We start from the raw sequence: 20,650 nt of genomic DNA, 5'->3' as shown, positions 1-20,650 counted from the left end.
TTATTCCTAATGCTAAACTTAATACAAACTTTTTAACCCTACAAACCACTGTTACAAGCTAAATGCCATTTCATATTGCAAATTCCTCAAAAGCAAGATTAAGCTGGCAAGTATAGACATAGGTTACTGGTTTATAATCAAACATTGCATTAGTCCTATAATCAACGTAATGTTATTACACATTTGAACTGAATGTAAATTAAAGTCATTTCTCAGTATTAAAGATGCTGAGATTTTTAAATCAAGCATAAATTGTTGTAAAAGAAGTGGCGGAGTGGGGGGAGAATACCTGTGTTAAATAAATGAAGTATTTAAAAATAATTTTCTTCTGAAGGAACTAGAAAATATGATCCTGAGTGAGGTAACCCAGAAATAGAAGGACAAACATAGTATGTACTCACTCACAAGTGGACACTAGATGTAAACCAAAGGATAACCAGACTACAACCCACAGCTCCAGAGAAGCTAGCTAACAAGGAGGACCCTAAGATGGATGCATGGATTGCCCTGGGAAGGGGAAATACATGAGATCTCCATGAGCAAACTGAGGGTGAGAAGGTGCAATGGAGGGTACAGGATGGGGGATGAGAATATATAGGAACGGGATGGTTGAGCCGGAACAGGGACAGAGTGGAAGAGCAAGGAAAGAGATACCATGATAGAGGGAGACATCAAGAGAACAGTGAGAAACAGTGTGCTAGGGAAGTTCCCAGGAATCCACAAGGATGACCCCACTTTAGACTTTTAGCAATAGTGAAGAAGGTGCCTGAACTGGCCTACTCTGGTAATCAGATTGGTGAATACTCTAACTGTTATTATAGAGCCTTCATTCAGTAACTGATGGAGGCAATGCAGAGATCCACAGCCAAACAACAGGTCGAGCTCCAGGAGTCCAGTCGAAGAGAGAGAAGAGAGATTCTATGAGAATGGGGCATCAAGATCATGATGGGAAAATGTACAGAGACAACCAAACCAAACTACTGGGAACTCATGAACTGTGGACCAATAGCTGTGGAGCCTCCATGAACTGGACTAGGCCCTCTGCATAGGTGAGATAGTTGTTTAGCTTGACCTGCTTAAGGGGCGCATGGCAGTGGGATCAGGATCCATTCCTGCTGCATGAATGGGCTTTTTGGAGTTTTTCTGAGTTCATATATGTGCAAGGCAATCTTGCGGTCTCTGTACTTGAAAATCACTTTGGTGAATCAGAAGTCCTTGCCTGGCAACATATGGCTTTGAGGTTATACAAAATGCTGGTCTACTTACTTCCAGCATAAAGGGTTACTTTTGAAAGGTCCAGTGAAAATCTGGTTTGCTCCCCATCAATTTTACGAGAATAAATATTCCTAGACATCAAATTGTTTTTACTGCTTGAAAGTCTAGCAGATTTTTTTGCCTCAAAATATCTTGGTATTTCATACTATGGAAAATACTGTGTATACTATTCCTTTTCACAATAAAGATTCAATTTTCAGGACTGGCTCCTTGAATTACACTCAATAATGCTCATTTTACTTCACTAGGCTGATTTTTATATTCAGGAAATGTTGCTTTGGGTATTGTTTATTATCTTCTGTGTCTAACAAATTTTATCAAAGTTTTAAAATTTCTTTGTCATTTAATTTTTTCTCCTTTTCTACCCTTAAAACTATAATGGGTTTTTCTGTTTAAAGGTTATGGATAATGTGTTCTTAGTTGTTAAGCAATTACTTCTGAGATTATTTGTTCTTTAATTTCTATAATTTCCTATATTTTAGTGATGTATCTTAGAGGTTTGCTAAATTTGGATGTTATTGTTCTTTTCTATATCACAGTTTACAACATTTACTTTATGTTTTAGTTTCTTCTGAATAATTAGGTTGCATCTAAAATTTCAACCTGTTTGCAGTATATATAATGATACATACTGCTGATTATAGAGTTGTTTAGCATTCATTCTTTTATATATTTTTTTCTAGTTTTTTTTTCTTGCTTTGCCTGAATTCTATTTTCCTTAACTTTTAAGTGGGAAGGTTGATAAGGAGTCATTTTCTACTTCATCTGGAGATTCGCCTTCTCTGTACTTTTAAAGATTGTCTATTTAAAGCCTCTACTGTTATTTTAATCTCTTAGTTGTTGTTTTTTTAGCCTTTCATTGATGTGTGATATTTTGTTTGTGTTCTGACAAATAAAGCTTCTCTGGAGATTAGAGGATAGAGCTAGGTACTAGGTAACCAAAGAGGTCTGGAGGTCTGTACAGACAGGAAACAGGAAGTAATAAGGCTTGGCAGAGAGAAGTGATAAATTGGGGGTGGAAATAGGATCTCAGCACTTTTGGTCTGAGGATTCAGAGAGGTAAGAAGTCTCTAGTGGCTGCTACTCTGCTTCTCTGATCTTTCAGCTTCTACCCAGATATCTGACTCCTGGTTTTTATTAATAAGACTAATTAGGTTCATTCTTCATTTCATAATTTTAATTTTTTTGTCTGAACCTCTCATTTTACTTTCCCCTTTGTCCTTTCCTCCTAGATTTTGACTTTGTTCTTTGGTTTCTCTTAAAAGGGGGACTGCAGGTAGAGAGTTTCAAGAATCCACAGGTGACACAATGCTGAGACCCTTCAGATTATAAAGTGGAGAGCTCACCTGTATGTGAAAGGCCCTTCCCAGGTTCAGCTACTATTTTTAAATTAGTGGGAAATAATTGCTCCTCAGAAACTGCTGGAGTTTGGAATTATCCTGGCTTAATTTCTGTCTGACCCCTCATTTCTTCCTCCTGTTCTGCAAAGATGACAATGTCATGCCAGTGATGAATGTGGTGCCTCCTATTTTGGAGTCTGTGAATCTACCTGATTGCTTTATTTTGTTGTCCAAGTCATACCATGTTTTCTTTTCTTTTTGCTTTTCTTTCAAGTTTTCATTTTTAGCCTGTGTCCTGGTGATCTTGTTTAAGTTGGATGATATCATTTCAAAAGAATTCCAGAACAGATCTATTTTTATTAGTAGAAGCCTGTCCTATTTTTGAAGTTACAACCATGCTTTTGGCTTCTTAATTTATGTGCAAGTAGTATCACTTGTCCTTCCAAATGTAGCACAAAGTGGTTATTGTATCTGAAATAGAGTGAAGTCTGTCAAGCTGGGAGAATAGAAATAGATATGGATGGCTGGTTTAGAAAACTTGTCAGAATGAACTTAGATTAATGTCTGCAGGGACAAATCAGTCTGCAATCTGTGCACACTTACAGAAGCTGAAGCTAAGCCTTTATATTGGTTTATAAAGCCAGCCCATCTCTACCATAATAGAAGTCACTTACTTATGTGTGCCTACCTATTACATGCTATGTTAATTTTTCCCTTCTGTCTTTGTCACTTTGTCAAAAATACCTAAACAAAGTGACACAAAGAAGAAAAGATGGTTTTCACTGATGGTTTCAGGGATTTTCTTCCTTCATGGTGGAGCCGGTGTGGATGAGCAGAGAAGATCAAACATGGCAGCCAAGAAGCAGAAAGAGTACCTACACTGTCCACTTCCCCTTTTTTCTCTTTCATTTCATCTTCTATCCCCAGCCTGTGGCTGATGCAGTCCACATTTAGGAAGATGTTCCTTTCTATCTTACTCTTCATAGAAATAAAATGTACAGACAAACCCAACAGTGTGCTTCATTAACTTCCTAGGAGCTTTTAAATCTAATTAAGGTGAAAATCAAGATTTATCTGCCATTATGCCAATGAAATGACAAACACTGAACTAGTGTTTTCAAAAGTAACAAATATAGTTATTATAGTGAAGTTGGGAAGTGCCAGTCTTGACTTTCCAATAAGTGAGTATTATTAAGGAGACCTGGACAGACAAGAAAAGAGCTATTATTGATCAGAGGCAATGAAAGACAATAATTATAATTATATTTGTCATAAATCATTTAGAAATAGAGTTTGGAAACCAGTTATGTAGACTAGAAGAAGGGCCAGTAAGATGGCTCAGCAGGTAAAGGCATTTGCCTCCAATCCTGAAGACCTAGCTTCTATCACTGGAACTTACTTGGTAGAAGACAATAGACTCTTAGAAGTTTTACTTTGACCTACATAGACATACTGTACTGTATGTGATTGTAAAACCAGAGACCCACAAACAACTTGGTACACAGTAAAGTGTGTGCTTCTAAAGGGAATCACTGGGAAAGAATTGGACAAGGTCTTAACCTCCAGGCAGTGGGACCGGGTCCTGTGCTCATTGCATGAGTTGGCTGTTTGAAACCTGGGGCCTATGCAGGGTCGCTTGGCTTGGCCTGGGATGAGGGGACTGGACCTGCTTGGACTGAGTCTACCAGCTTGATCTCAGTCTGCGGGGGAGGCTTTGCCCTGGAGGAGATGGGAATGGGGGGTGGGCTGGGGGGAAGGTGAGGGGGACGGGAGGGGGGAGAACGAGGGAATCCGTGGCTGATATGTAGAACTGAATTGTATTGCAAAATAAAATAAATAAATAAATAAATAAATAAATAAATAAAAAGAAATGGCAATCAACCAGTAAGGAACTTTATCCATTATGAATCCCTTATATGTGTGTTATGTGCTCTACATCAAAATAACCAAAGCACTGTGGAGGTTGGAGGTCTAGAAATTCTTTGACTTATTTTCTGTGCTGTGATATGTCAAACTACACTTTGGCGGCATAGCGTAAGACCAAGGCATGTCTCATTTTAATTGGTTCATTTTAATTGGTTGTCTGCTTTGCGGTTTCTTTGTTTACACATAATCTTTTATTGCTTGGAAATAATTCCTAAGGATAAAAATGAGAGTGTTGTTTTGTCACTTTATTGCTGATGCTGGAAGTCAGCAAGCCATTACACAGTTTCTTCTGCACACCAGAAGCTCTCTTAGCAGTAATTAGCTTTTATCCCCTCAGCTGGACTGCCAAGCGGAGAGTTTAGTCTAAAAATAGAGGGATTGTCCCCATCCAACCAATCAATCTTTACATTAAAATATCCATTCTAAAAATAAAGGATAACATCACTTACACTTGAATAAGAACTTCGGAAAATATAAATCACAACACATTTATCCTTTAATTGGGCATAATCTAACTTATCATTACTTAACATATATTAAATACTTATACTGACTCTGTATTGTAATGTTAATCTTATAAATGCTTTGTTGCATATATATATATATTAATTGTAATATATACCCATAAATTTATTGGATCAGAAGGATAAGCAAAGAGTTTATGTATTTAACAAGGCCAAATTTACATTGTTCATATCCCAAACTCTATATAGTTTATTTGTATCAATATCTATTTAATAAAATTGGAATGAATTCTACTCTAAATTCTCAGAAATATGAAATGTACAGATGTGCATACTCATTTATTCTAAATGAAAATTAGCTTCTGGGTCCCCAAGATTTTAGAATTAATGCATGGCTAGAGAATACCTACATTTGTGTGTCTGACATAGAATGGGATGTTATTTTACTGGGTTATCTTATTAAAGGGTCAAGAACACTGTGAATCTATAAATAAATCTGATTACCAGAGATGGTAAGGCTTTAAGTACTTTAGCTTCCACACTTGTTAGTAACTGAATTTATCCATAATCCCTACAGCCTCACAGCTTTACAGGTGTCTATTTTTATCTATTTAGGTTTGTTCTTCAAATATATTTAAGAAATATAATACCATGCATATAAGGACATTAACTAGCTGATGTGGTTAAAAGACCTAAGAAGAAAAGTGCTGAGGTCAACGGCACAATTCAAAGTACACAGACCAATGCCCAAACATGTCCAGGCAGAATGCAGATGGAAATTTTAAGTACCAAGGGTTAAGTCACTTGGCTCCAGAAATCCTGCTTTTCATGCTTTTAACTTCAATAGTCCTTGGTTCCAAATATCTCACAATAGATATAGACTGCTACCCTGTCAAAGCTCAAGAGTTTGGGCCAACGCACTGTTTTTAGAAGGTTATTTATTTTAATCTTGTATAGGAATTAGTCCTTATATTTAGAATGTCTGAACCTGTCATGTTAAATCTACATAAGCTAAAGAGCTACTTAAGAGAGAATTTAATGCTGCAAAGGGCTCAACCTCCTTATTCCATTACGATCTGCTTACTGAGTCTAAAAGGCACATGCTGCATTAAGTTACTTAAAGGTTTGAGTTCAAAGCAATTGCACAGCTTTTAACATCTGATTGTCAATTGCACATAATTTGTGAGCTGAGTAAAATAATATTTCAATTATCTGAGTAAGATATAAACATAAGACAGTAAGATAATGATGTCTGACATCAATAAGTTTACTCATGTTGATTCTGGTGTTTACATATGATAATCACCAAAAGAATAAAGAAAGCTATAAAGAAAAATTGATTGATGGGGAAATGTTTGCTTTTATCAACAGAACAACATTAAACATATAGACCTTTTACAAAACTGAAACTATACAAAATGTTAAATGGTTAAAAAGTCACTAGAAATTAAGGGAGAAGTACATGATTAGATTAAAAAATAATTGGATAACAAATAGCTTCTACATCGGACACTTTGGAATGCTATTAGAGAGAAAGTCCCTCATGTAGAATGAAAGACATGATGGGGGTAAGAAAGAAAAAGCCTCAAATATGACTTTTGCTCATTAGCAGTTTAACACTAACTCATTATCAAGATGCCCATCTTAAATTATGTATACATGGTTAAGTGAAATTGAATTGAGGAGAGCTTGCTGAATTAGCCTTTCTGTTTCCATGGATACAGATGCTGTGTTGGATTTCTTTGAAACTTGGTTTTAAAATGGAAAACTGCAGTACATTAATATCTCAGGAAGCTCAAAACTTAATACATCTCAAAGATGTTGTAAACTTATTGGGTGTTTGAGTAAGACCGTAGCATGCTATGTAGCTCATGTGGGGCACTTTCGATTTCCACTGATTTCCTTGGCCTGTTTGATTGCCTCTTCTCACCCCTGCATCCTCTCTCAGCTTCAGTAGAATGGCTCTAGAGTGAAGGGATTTGTCCATTTCTTTTTAATTTGGATTTGCGTTCTTAGCACAAGAAACAGGACTCAGGCTGGTTGGTGGTGGCACACGCCTTTAATCTCAGTGCTTTGGAGGCAGAGGCAGGAAGATCTTTGTGAGCTTAAAGCTAGCCTGGTCTACAGAGTGAGTTCCAGGACAGCTGTTTCACAGAGAAACCCTGCCTTGAAAAATCAAAAAAAAAAAAAAGACTCAGATTTTATTTAATAAAAATATTGTAGTGAATCAAATGCAGTTATTTTCTTTTATGTATGATTATAAGAAAAGTAAAAAACAAGAGCAAAAAAAAAAGTCCTACCTAGATCGAGGAAAGTATTGTCATTTGAAAACAGTAAAATTAATGGAAGCCACTAGAGCAGTGTCAGAACAGTGACAAACCAGCTTTAAGGGATATGAGCCTTCCCTTGACTGACTTGAGGTCTTGGGACTTTTCTCAATCCCCAATGCTACTTATTCTATGTACATTGCAAAGACCCCAAATCAATCACTGAAATTTTTTGAGAATATTTTTATATCAAGTTTAGGTACTTGATTCACTACAGAAGATAAATAATTCAAACTTACCACACTACTGAGAGGAATTTGCCTACACTGAATTTTACTTTTAAAGGAAGTCAATTAGGTTTCCTTGATATGCACAAAGCCTACAATTGAATTTTTAATTTTGGTGTAAACATCTAGTTTTGTTTAATCAAATAAAGTTCAATCTTTTCAGGAGTAAATGGTGGCCCCAGTGAGTTTCCCAAAAGTCCTCTTTGATTGTCTCCACCAACATGGCTAAAAGGGAGGCAGTAATTTCTTATCATGTGTCATTGAGAAAGTGGGAATAATAATTTCTATCTAGAAAAGAAACAATTGCTCTTTTTAAAGGGTAGATTGAATTCCATGATTAATTAGATTGTTCAATAAAGAGATGAGAATATTAAACATTTTTATAGAGATTATCAGTGGATTATCATAGCTTGTGTGGGAGGAGTGTCCTAGGTTAAAATACATTCTCTTATATTCTGAGCATAAACCTCTGTGAAATCAATGTTAACTTGCGTATATTACATATTAGAAAGGAACAGCTACAATACCCTCTCCTAAAAAACAAAGCAGAACTAATGAGTGACTGAAACCACACATGTCAAAATTTGTATTACTACACATAATACTTTTCATTACACAATCCAGGGTAAATACATGAAAACTGGGATTCTACACAAAGACAGGGCAAAAACCGATGGAGGATAGAAATTTGGGCAACAGAGCATTGGGAAGGCACTTCACATTAGTCATTAAAAACAACTCACCTCCACTCAATTTGAGTAAAATTTTCTTTCATTGCCTTCTTTCTATAAAGTATGACCACCAAATATACTAGATTGAACCTGGTTAGCTATTATATATTTTAGTATTATGATCTACAAAATGATAATTAAAAACTAAACTCATTTGTTAAATATTTCCTAAGTGAATTATATTATTTGTGGTCAAATGATTTTATCATAATCAATATTAAATTAGTTTTGAATCAGAAATGTGTTCAGTAGTAAGCAGAAAACTACAAATAGGGAGCATATATAATAAAGGAAATAAATCATAATTTGAGCAGTTGATTCTTATGTGTATGTGTGTAATTCTGAAGCCAATTATGTACATTGAGTAATTAAATATTTTATAAATGTGAATGGTACACTCCTATCAATGTCAAATCCATCTTATAACACTAAGATCCAACTTACATGTTTCAGTGTTCTGTGCAAAATTTTCCAAGGATATTGACATTTATTTTGTCTTACTTAAACAGATTGACTATTAGAACAGTTGAAGGAATCCATCTATCTCTATTGATCCAGACATTTAAGGTAATTTACAAAAAAAATCAGAGAGCCTGCATCCAGTAACTGATGGAAACAGACAGAGAGACCCACTGCCAAACATTGGGCCAAGCTTGGGGAATCCTGCTGAAGAGAGGGAGGAAGTTTTGTAGGTGCCAGAGGGGTCAAGGACATCACAAGAAAACCTACAGAAACAACTAACCTGGCTCATAGGAACTCACAGAGTCTAAACCAACAACCAGGGAGCTTGCATGGGACCAACATAGGGCCTCTACATACGTGTGACAGTTGTGTAGCTTGATCTACTTGTGGGACTCTAGCAATGGGAACAGGGGCCATCCTTAATGCTTCACTGGCTCTTGAAAACCTATTCTGAATATTGGATAGCCTTGTCCAGCCTTAATACAAGGGGAAGTGCTTAGTCTTGCTGCAACTTGATATGCTATTTGTTGATATCCATGGGAGGCCTGCCCCTTTTTGAACAGAAACAGAGGAGTAGTGGATGGAGGAATGGGGAAGAAGGGAGGTAGGGAGAAAGAGTGGGAGTAGAGGAGGGAGGCGAAACTCCAGTCAAGATGTAAAATAAATATTAATTAATTAATTAAAAATATAACTGATGACAAACTTTTCAATCTCATATTTTGTTTTGGAAATACATTTTATTGTTCAAACATATTATTGTATCAAAATTTGTGGCTACATAATTTTAGTGGTTTACTCAGTTTTGCTTTCAATCCAGATGATATTAATGGTTCTAACACTCAGAAGCAAAAGCTCTTCGGAGTTCACAGAAACAATTAAGAGAATAAGTTTAATTGGCCAAAACACTGTCTGTTGGTAAAGAAACAAGAAAATACTGTTTGCTCAAACTTTAACTTCCCCTTTCTTTAGAGTTTCCTAAATTGAAGACCTTCATTGTCCTTGGGAAAAAGCAAGAGAGAGAGAGAGAGAGAGAGAGAGAGAGGGGGGGGGGGTCATTTAAAATAGATCCATTGAAAAACCCTTACAGTATTTTATTCATAACATGAAAAAATATTGAGCTCCTTATAAATTGCTCCATTTGCAAAATATATTTATAACTTAAGCAAAATAAATAATTCATACCTCACCAAGTGAGTAATAACGTCTTGGGATCTGGGAGTCCGGATAAATGTTTTCTAGGTACCAAGAAAAAGGCTTACACTTCAGATTTTCCCTTAGTGTTTTTCTGACTGACACATCTCCATAATCCACTTTGACAACACCTGGAATGTTTCAGAAAAATACAAATCAGTTTGTGCTATTTTAGCACTATTTCAATCTGTTTACTAAGCTATCAGTTTTCTTTACAGTTCCGCAAAACTCAAACACATGTACAGTTGCCACTAGCTGGCTTTCTCACTGCCATCCAATTAGTACACTCAATAGATATAGAAAAATGGTTCTTTTATTGCTTATGACTTTTGAAATGCAAACGTTTGTTGCAAAGTACTTGTAATTCTTAGATTGAAAAAATCATCAGCTAAATATAAACTGGTGTTAATTTAGTATCTAATAAGCAAAGCTTAACTATATAATGCCTCTGTTTCTACCTAATGAAAACTTCATTGCTTTGTTAATGCTCATATTTTCCCTATAGACTTATTTATTCTCCATCAGAAGAGTTTATGGGAAATTTATGTAAATATGATCTTCATAATGGACCATACATATGCTATATTTTTCTTCTTGTACTTCTATCTGAGCTTACTATAGACTGTGTTCATTATGTATTGAACCATCAAACATCACCTCAAGGCCTTGGAAAAATTAATAAATAAGTAAACATTAAGAAACCAGCATAAACAATGGAAAGGGGTATATCCATCTATTCTGCTCTATTTTTTTAATCGTATAACTTTAATTTAAATAACAACATACCATTTGAATTAATATAACTATCTCACTGGTGGTCATTGAAAGATGTTTTCTTTCAGAAACAAAAACAATAATACTATGAATTTCTATATAAGCCATACAATAGTAATTTGATTTGCTCATTATTTTTCATATTAAAAACAGCATTTGACTGAAATGATTAAATAACTGTGTCAAAATAGCAATTATTTATTACATTATTTTGTAAATATCTCAATAATTAACTTACTTAAGGTCAGTGACTATCAGATGCTAACACACACACACACACACACACACACACACACACACACACATATAAATATAGTATTTAGACTATTATATCCCAACAAAGAAGCAAAGCCTGTGAGCCACTGTAAAGTAAGCAACAATTGCTTAGACACCCGGTTTTTGTGACAAGCCTCATCATCAGGTCACGGCTTTCAAAAGCAACTCCACTCCAAAGCCCATTATCCACTGGCTGTACATCCTTTATCTCTTGAGAATCTTTCTTATTTCATTTCAATTAAATGCCAAAGTATTGTTGTAGAGCATTCTGATGACACTTCAGCAGCAAAACCAATTCCTTTTAAAAGAAATATTGATTATTTAAACTGGTCTCTGGAAAGAAAGCATAATTGTTTTGTTTCCATTTTTAAGAGACAATGTCTGTCTTAAAATCTTTTTATCCATAACTTCCAACCTGATGTAGCCTTGAAATAATGAGACTCAAAAACATGTCACATATTGAAAAAAATGATGAGGGAAAGAATGGCATATTGTAGTAAGAGTTACAGTGGTTAAAATGACATAAAACGTAGCCTTCAAAATTATAAAGGGATGCTATCAAGTCTAGAAAGAAAGTACTGAACCCTCCCTGGCTTTAATTCTGTAGCAACTTTAGTGGTCTGGGTTCATTTTTGTGGTAGATAAAGCTAACTGAAATGATTTATTTAATATCCACACTCTAACTTTTCAGAATTATGATTGAGTAATACTGACTTCAGGATTTATTTTCTTAAAAAAGAAAAAAAAAAGGTTTCATTAGTGGTTTTCCAAATAAATGTTATATTTGAAGATTTATTTGCATATCACCTTAGAATAGATCAGAAACAGCACAAATGCTCACACTGGATTGGATAAGGAGTAGAAAACAAAAGATTATTAAGAAAAAACACCTGCTTTTGAATTTGGCTTTGTCTTACATAATTACGTTAAAGTAACTTCAAAAATGCATATTATTGTAGCTTATCTCAATATTTGGTAAGAGATTTCCCCCTCTATAGCAGTTCTCAACCTGTGGTTCATGACCTCTTTACCAGACCTCTATCTCCAAAAAATATTTACATTATGATTCATAACAGTAGCAAAATTACAGTTATGAGGTAGCAATGAAAATAAATTTATGGGTGGGGTCACTACAAGCGTTAGGAAGGTTGAGAACCACTGTTCTACAGCCTTGCTTTTCTACTTAGAAATGAAATACTGCATAGAAACCACTAGGATCCAGCAGATGCTACAACTTCACATTCTGAGTCTTCCAGTTAGGTTGGGACACTTGACTGGGACTGATCAATAAACCGTTGGAGTTAGGGAAATGCATTCCTCATGGTCATAAAGCTTGAAGAGTGGCTATAAACCTCTCCAGCTCTGTATTCCTCTACTGCAGGGGTAGTAATGGCCTTGTATTCACTGGTGAAACGACAAGGTAGCAGGACTTTTTCGTGTCTGTGTGATTGTCTGACTATATCAGTGACTGTGATATAGAACCTGGATGAGTACTGTGGTTTGCAACACCAACTCACTTGTTCCCCAAACTTGTATCTCTAAACCAAACCTCTCCAAAGTCGTTTGCTCAATGGTTTCTCCAGCAATGTCACTGTGATCTCTATTAGGCATTTCAAACTCACCAAGACCAAAGCTGGCCTCTCTAATTGCTTCACTGCCTAGGCTCTCAATTTCCATGATTAGCACAGTGTCTCATGGCAAACTATTTGAAATAATTATTTATTGTTTTACGTTCATGGCATATTTTCTGCCTTTTATGGCTTCAATCTTAGACCTACCATTACAGTTACCTCTTAACCCATTCCTAACATCTGAGATACTTCTATTGATCATTTGTTCACTACTGCATGCACTCAAAATAATACACTTAACGAAATAATCAAATACCATTTCCCAACTCAAAAGGTTTCCGGGATTTTCCATCATAATAATTGGACGTCTCTGATCATCACCTGAAAATCATCATGAAATGTCTCATTATTAGTATACTGCATTGATTTTTTTTATCATTGCTTCTCTTCAGAAGTGTCTAGCTCACTCCCAGCCAATTATCTTTCTTTCTGTCTGGAACATTGATCTGGGACTTTTGAGTTGTCCTCTACCTGGTGTATGTCTTTTCTCAAACTTTGCTTTTCCAGGCTCACCCTCATGCACTTTTCTAAATGGATCACTTCCTCTCCTCATTCTTGTCCATGTTCTATATCCCTCACTTGCTCAGCTTTCCTCCATTTTACTCATTAGGACTTAATAATATAATATTGCTTCATTTGATCATTGCCAATAAGAATTTGGGATACACTATTTCATCTGTTGAAGCCTAAAGTACCTCATTATTAATATGTTATAGGATACTATGAATACTAATTATTTCCTGGAAAATGCCTAATACAGTAATCAACATACAGCAATACTTACTATGTAATACAAAAGGCTAAAAATATTAGTGTCTTTTGCATGTTTAACATCCAATCTGTTCTGTATCATAAACATGAGTTTTCTTTGAGAAACTATTCCTCCTTGATTTTCAATTTGTGTGAGATAAAACTCCTTTCTCTCCATGCCTTTTTAGCTTCATATAGAGACACAGACTAAAACTATATCACCAGAGAATATTGTTAAAAATGTTGTTAGTCCAGTTCAGACCCGGGAGTTTGCATTTCTTACAAGCTCCCAGGGCATGTTTTTGAGGCCAGAATTTAAATGGCACTTAAGGCAATCAAGACATACCATTATTCAAACTTGCATACAACCCGATCTTGATTAGCTCAGTAAAGGGCCTCTGAAGCACTCAAACAAAATTAACTACCTAAACAAATGAATAGAAAAGGAAAGAAGTACATTTTGAGAAAAGTTGCTGGAACTACTAGGAAGTTGAAGTTCTATTTATTCTGTATTGGTAAATGTAAAGAGAAGTTAATCCTGGAGATTCAGAAGCTGTTGTGTAAGTAGGTCTCAGACAATAACATCCATGTAGGAATAAGAAAAATCAACACATACCTCCACACTTATATCTAACTAGCCTTCATAAACACACACACACGTATATATGTGAGAAATACAAGGGGGAAGGGAGATAAAGAAAGGGAGGGGACGGGAGGGGAGAGGAGGGGAGAAGAAGGGAAGGAAGTCACACTACTTTTGATTACATTCTACCAGAAAAGATATGAAGAAAATAGCAAGGGAAGAAAGAAACACACTGTAGTGAAAATTTGCTAAATAGACGAATACAAGGGTGAGAAATTGGTGCTGATTATATCTTAATGAATTAGTACTTTTCAAAGAAACTTAGAAAACTTGGCAGGTTTTATGGCATGTCTTCCAATGAGGTTTTCAGGAACTCTGAGAAGGATTTGACAATGAGGTTAAAATTGAGTTATAGAGCTATTTAAATTATTGACATGTTTGCATACTTGATTAATAAGTAAATGATATCACATAGGTAGGCATTTAACTTTTTAGTTTTTGGAATTATTTTATAATTATATCATTTCCCCTTCCTTTTCCTTCCTCTAACCCCTGCCAGGTACCTTCCTTGCTGTCCCTCAAATTTATGTTCACACACATACTCACTCCCAGATATATAATACAACCTGTTCAGTTCTTATAATGTTACTTGTATATAGATAATTTCAGGTCTGATGATGTGGTATTGGATAACCAGTTAGAGGACTTTTTCCAGGAGAAGATGATTTCTCCCACTTTCATCATTCCTAAGTTATCTATAGTTCTTTGTCTCAGGTTGGGGAACCATGAGATTTCCCACTTCCATGTTAGCATGTCTGTTGGTTGTCCTTATTCAGGTCTTGCTTGGGTGGCCATGTTTTTGAGACTTCATGGGTATACCTTTCCTGACATTTGTATGAGACACCGTCTCACAGCAGACCACAAACTTCCTGCTCCTCCAACTTTAAAAATCTTTCTACCTCCTACTTCATAATGTTTCCTGAGCTTTAGGTACAGGAGTTGTGTGGATTGTTTTTACATGATAAAACTTTACCTAGTGAGATGCTATATATACATCTAATCACTCTAAAATGTGAGCCAGCAACAGACCGAAGTATACAACTTGGTGAATCAATGATGTTCCGGGGTTACTTACAGGAACATGAATAAGGAGTTCCTCACTGGAACAGAAATGACTCAAAGACAGCTACATCACCAAAGCTCACTCCCAGCAGGGGTAACAGTTCACAAAACTGGGAACCTGGAGTGCACTGCATAGCATGCACTTAGCTCAACAGGTTCCAGGGTGTTATTTCTACATGACTCAGTTTGTCTAAACCTCTTCCAGTGAGCTCAGCTGGTTTCTGCTTCTTCCCGGCACCTGGTCTGCTCTCTGAATCTTCTTTGCAGCTTGACTTGTCTGAGTCGCTTTTGCAGATTGCTTATCTGAGGACTCTCACCATTGATGTTTACTCTGGCAAGGAGCAGCCCAGTGAAGTGATCATTTTTAGGAGTTTCCTGAAGCTATTTTGAGTTGTTTTCCTTCATATTTAAGGAACTTCTCTGCAGGAAGGGATGTGTGTGTATCAGTTGACGCTGGACCTGGCCCAATTAATTGTTTCCTGAATTTTGATTGGCTGTGGTTTTCTGTTATGGTTTTCCTATGTTGCAAAGAGACATTTCTTGATGAAGGAGAATAGCTACACTAACTTGTGGGTACAAAATGCAGTTAAATATTATGCTACTTTAGTAAAATTGTGGTTGTAGGTTCTCCTCAAAATCTATAACCTTCTGGCCCCAGTTGGCTAGTTTTCCGGTATGAGGCACGATTTGCCTCTTGTTAACTGCCCCCGGAATCCAACTAGAGAGCTGGTTACACCACTAGGATATTTATACCACTACTGCGTTAACGTCGGTCATTTTTCTTCACAGGCATTATAGATAGCTAGAACTATTGGCTGTTTTTTTTTTTCCCTCAGAAATTTCAATGGTACCTCTGGTACCGTAAAAGCTAGTCTCTTGGAAGGAGACTTTCAGGTCAGATCCAGCTTGCGCTTCCATTTAATGTGTCTGAAGTCCACTGTTTCTTCAGCAGTAAGGATATAACTTCAACCTCTGTGAAGCAATCAAGGACCACACCATTAGCTTATGTCCTGGGAGTCTCTTGGACTTCCCTGACCAAGAACACTAAAGGGGGCTTCTCATACCTAACATTAGAATTTTAGTCTGTGGATCTTGGGGTAGCTTTGTTAGAAATGGTTGATAGATTTTATTAATAACCTGCCCTTCATCATTTCTAAATGTGTTGTATAGCAGCATCAAATTCATATACTTTGAGCAATTGTGGTTCAAATTTTTAAACAGGTGTTAGATTGAAAATCATAATTATCTCAGGTAAGTTCTTCCCCAGTGGATACTTAGTTAGTGTTAGAGATTGGGTTCCTCTTTTCCAGAAGACAGGAGGACAAAATGCCTTAATTCCATGTTAAACCTTGGAATGTTAAACGTGTGAATGTATTTTGCAAAATCACTAGAGTGGAGGAAGAAGTTGTTTTTCTTGAGTACAGAATGTTTAAGTAAATCATTAGCGCTCCAATTGGCAAAATACAATTTACAAATTAGAATTATTATGTGAGACTATGAAAATGTTAATAAAGTACAGCCCCACATACACTAGTGTTATTATAACTAATTAAAATAAAATACATGAAACACCAAAAACTGACTTAAAATATACGATACAAGAGCTATATTCCCATTCCTTTCTATGCACAACAGTCAAGGCTATGTAGCCAATCAGAGTTGTATGAAGTAATGTCATATTAACTATGTGTTTGCACATGAAAAGGGTAAAGCAGTTAATGTTTAGGTGAAGAATTTATTTTTGATATTTGATAACTTTAGAATGAACAGAAAACAACCTTTTATTTTGTTATTTACTTTGAGAAATTACACTCAAAGCGTTATGAATAGAGATTTGCACTTTTTTCTTAAGTGAAATAATAACAGCAAAAGATATTTTAAAGCCTATAAATGATTATCCTATCTTATAGTACTTAGTACTATACATCAGAAGTTTGCTTTGAATTCTGGTTGTTTTAATTCAAAGCTTCTCATTTAATCCACTCTGAATTTGTCCTTTCATTATGTATATGAAAATGACTCAGAGCTCTGAACACTCAAGATGTCACAGGACACATTTATAATAACACGTTAATTGTCTCAGCTATAATGCAGTAATTATATGTTTAATTCATATTTCCTGCTATTACCATAATTTTAGTCTAGTGATCATAATAGATTTTACAGTGTCTGTAGATAAACAATATCCAAGTATCAAAGAATGGCTCAATGTATTTAACTCTGGCTCATATTCATACATAAAATTTAGAGAAGGTCTTGAGGCTGAATTTTCTAGGTCATCACCTCAAACATCAGTTCAATTTATTAATAAAGATATCATAGTCAATGAATTGATGAAAAATTAAAACATAGATGTGTACAGTAGCTTTTTTTTAACCAAAGATCATTTTGATAGCAGTTGAAACAAATGGACTATAAATTATGCTGTCTCTATATATAGTTTCTGTCCTCAGCTTCAAGACAGGGTTCTCCAGTCATCACCAAAAATACAGAGTGCATACTGGCATGCTGGTCATGCTATTAATCTACCTGGAAACTCTCTGGGCTTTGTTATGTTGTTATAATTTGCATTTTTATTATGCATTAATTTTCCTGAGTTTCTTAAAATTAGTTATAAAGTTCATATTCAATATATTCAATATATTCATATTCAAATAATACTAAAACACAAAATAAATATAACAAATGTAAAGATCATCTGTAGTATTTCACTATTATCCTTACAGTGTTGCTTGCAGGCACTTTTTATTTATATATAAAAATATAGATACAACTTTTCTTGCAAAAATCAATTTATAATTTGCATTTGCAACATGGTCTTTTTCTAAAACAACATGTCATCAACATTTTCCAAGTCAACCAAAATCTCCTGTAAGAAAATGTTCTATATTACTCAAGGAGTTTAACTAAAATATATTTATTCACATGCACGAACCATACGTATTAATGGAGTTCAGCATGACATTTCAGCACATGCATATAGTATGGATTGATGAAATCTAGCTACATTTTTTTATACCTGTATTTTCCCAACCTCTTCTAGCTGGGTGTTTTAATGCTGCAACAACAATGGGTTTTATAGGTTAACAAAAACAATAATTTATTTCACATACAAACATGATAATTTATTTAACAAGTCTCTTACTGTGGTGGTTTGAAAAGAATGGCCCATAGGTTCATGTTTGAATGCTTAGTCATCAGAGAGTGTCACTACTTGAAGGATTAGGAGGCATGGCCTTGTTGGAGGAAATGTGCTACTGTGAGTGGGCTATGAGGTCTCAAATGCTCAAGGCAGGCCCAGTCTCTCTCTTACTGCTGCTTATTGATCCAGAGGTAGAACTCTTGGCTCCTCCTCCAGCACCATGTCTACCTGTGTGCCACCATGCTTCTTGCCATGCTGATAATGGACAAAACCTCTGTAGGCAAACCCCATTAAATGCTTTCATTTATAAGAGTTTTCATGGACATGGTATGTCTTCACAGCAATAGAACATTGACTAAGACACTTATAATTAAACATTAAAAATATTTCCAATTTTATACTTTATAATCAAGAAATTTGTACAGTTTTTATAATATCCTTGATTATTTCAGAAGAATAATTTCTAGAAAGAAAATATGATAGTTCATGTACTGACTTTAGGCTGTAGGATCTGTAGGATCTGACACTTGAAGCTTCAATAAGCCATAAAGTAAAGATTATTGGAAAAAGACACTCCATGCTGAATATGTACAATCCTTTTGTGATTCTTCCCTGAAGTACAACCTTAGTTACACAGCATTTATATTAGCAATATGAGTAATCTAGAGATCATTAAAAGGATATGAAAGAACTTTCAATTATATGATGGCTCTGTGTTGTTTCATGTCAAGAACATGAGCATCTGCAGTTTGGTATCTGTAGAAAGCTTCAGAACCTGCCCTCAGAGACATCATGGTAAGACTGCATATGCACCTGCACTCCAGAAATATGCTAAAATTGATATTTCAGCACTATAGAAGACAATTTTCCTTCAAAACATAAACTATTTTAATTTTATTCTTTAACTTACCATTTTATTTGACAGAGTTGGATTGCATATCATTATTATTTTAAATTCCCATAATTTAAAATAACAACATATATTTGAAATAATGATGGACTTTCATAAGAGAGTTCAGATGATTGCTGCCAAGCCCAAGAACCTGAGTTTCATCGTTTGATCCCTCAAATCCACTTGGTGTAGGAAGAGAACTGACTCTCCCAGGTAGTTCTCTGTGAGTGGAGACACATGTGCAGCAGTACTTGCATGCACTCTTTCTTTTTGTGTTTTCTGCCCTTTACATTGTGCTTACAAAAACTTGTAATATCTTGAGATATCAAAACTGCCTAAGTGTACCTTTTATCATTTAAAATATTTCGCCTTATATTTTCTTGATATTAATTGATTACCTGAAATTTATTTTCGTGTTTTACCAACTACGCTCCTCTTTTCTTTTACTATTTTGTTTGTACAGATAATAACATGACTCAGATACGTCAATTCATTTTGATTATGTGGTTTTAGTTTTATGTCAGATTTTGCTGTGTTGTGTAGGATACCTTCTTGCCTCAGCAATCCTGACCTGGGGTCACAGGTCTGCTCCCCAACACCTGGCTCAGTATACTTTAGCTGAAAATACTAATGCACCTTACAACTTGAACCACCTGTGTGTGCTCTATAGTTTATCCAGAATCAACCAAGGATGATACAGCTGTATATTTAGATGTCACTTCCGTGTCTTTGATATCTGAACAAAGATTTATCACTGTGATAATGTTTTTATTTTATTTCAAAAAAAAAAAAAAGTAGCCACTCTGAACTGGTCATTGTGTCGGCATTTTGTATTGTTCCAAAATCCTGTTACAGTGAATGCTTTATGTATAATGTTGTGTAACTTCTATCATCTATTAATTACAGCTTACAGGATTAGAATTTAGAAGACCATCTCAAAGTACTTTCAAATAAAACAATCATTCATATATTCATCCACAGTGTACTTCAGAAATGTGGGCAGAAGGGACATACTATTCGATATGGAATAGATTTTTGTAGTAAACATAGCAGTGTACCACTTCTCATTAAATATCTATAATGTCACTGTGGATTTATATTGATTCCACTTTACTCAAGAATGAAATTGAGACTTTAAATAGTTAAATAAGTCACAGAACTTAACTTAGGAAACAGCAGAAATAACAGAATCCTTCTAATGACATATTTAGAGGACACTTATTCTTTTAAAATAAAAATTCATGTTATTCAACATTCTACTAAACAAAGAAAACTTGAAAATCTCTATAGAAAATTCATTATCTGAGTGGATATAAAACATGGCAATTATTAACACGAAGAACAGAACCCACTTAGAAAATTCTCTATTCTTTGATATTCAATGTGATTGTTATCTCAGATAAACTTGAATTCATTGAAATAAATATTGATGATATATAAGTGGTATGATTGGGAGCTACTTTACTAGCTTTGCAATTTATACAAGCTGGAATATTTCAGTACATGAATGACTAACCAACCAAAACATATCCATAAT

The 20,650-nt window shown here is 35.1% G+C and overlaps 1 protein-coding gene across 1 annotated transcript in view; it reads right to left on the bottom strand.

Moving 5' to 3' along the window:
• Positions 1–20,650, bottom strand: part of Galnt13 (polypeptide N-acetylgalactosaminyltransferase 13) — a 516,359-nt gene that overhangs the window by 46,277 nt on the left and 449,432 nt on the right. The window contains exon 8 of the mRNA XM_059258836.1: positions 9,935–10,074. Within this exon, the coding sequence (XP_059114819.1) occupies positions 9,935–10,074 (140 nt within the window). The remainder of the gene's footprint in view (positions 1–9,934; positions 10,075–20,650) is intronic.

The sequence above is a fragment of the Peromyscus eremicus genome, chromosome 4 (genome assembly GCF_949786415.1).
Source record: "Peromyscus eremicus chromosome 4, PerEre_H2_v1, whole genome shotgun sequence".
In the NCBI taxonomy this organism is placed as follows: domain Eukaryota; kingdom Metazoa; phylum Chordata; class Mammalia; order Rodentia; family Cricetidae; genus Peromyscus; species Peromyscus eremicus.
Note: the sequence above shows the minus strand (reverse complement) of the source record. Positions and strands in the feature narration are given on the sequence as shown.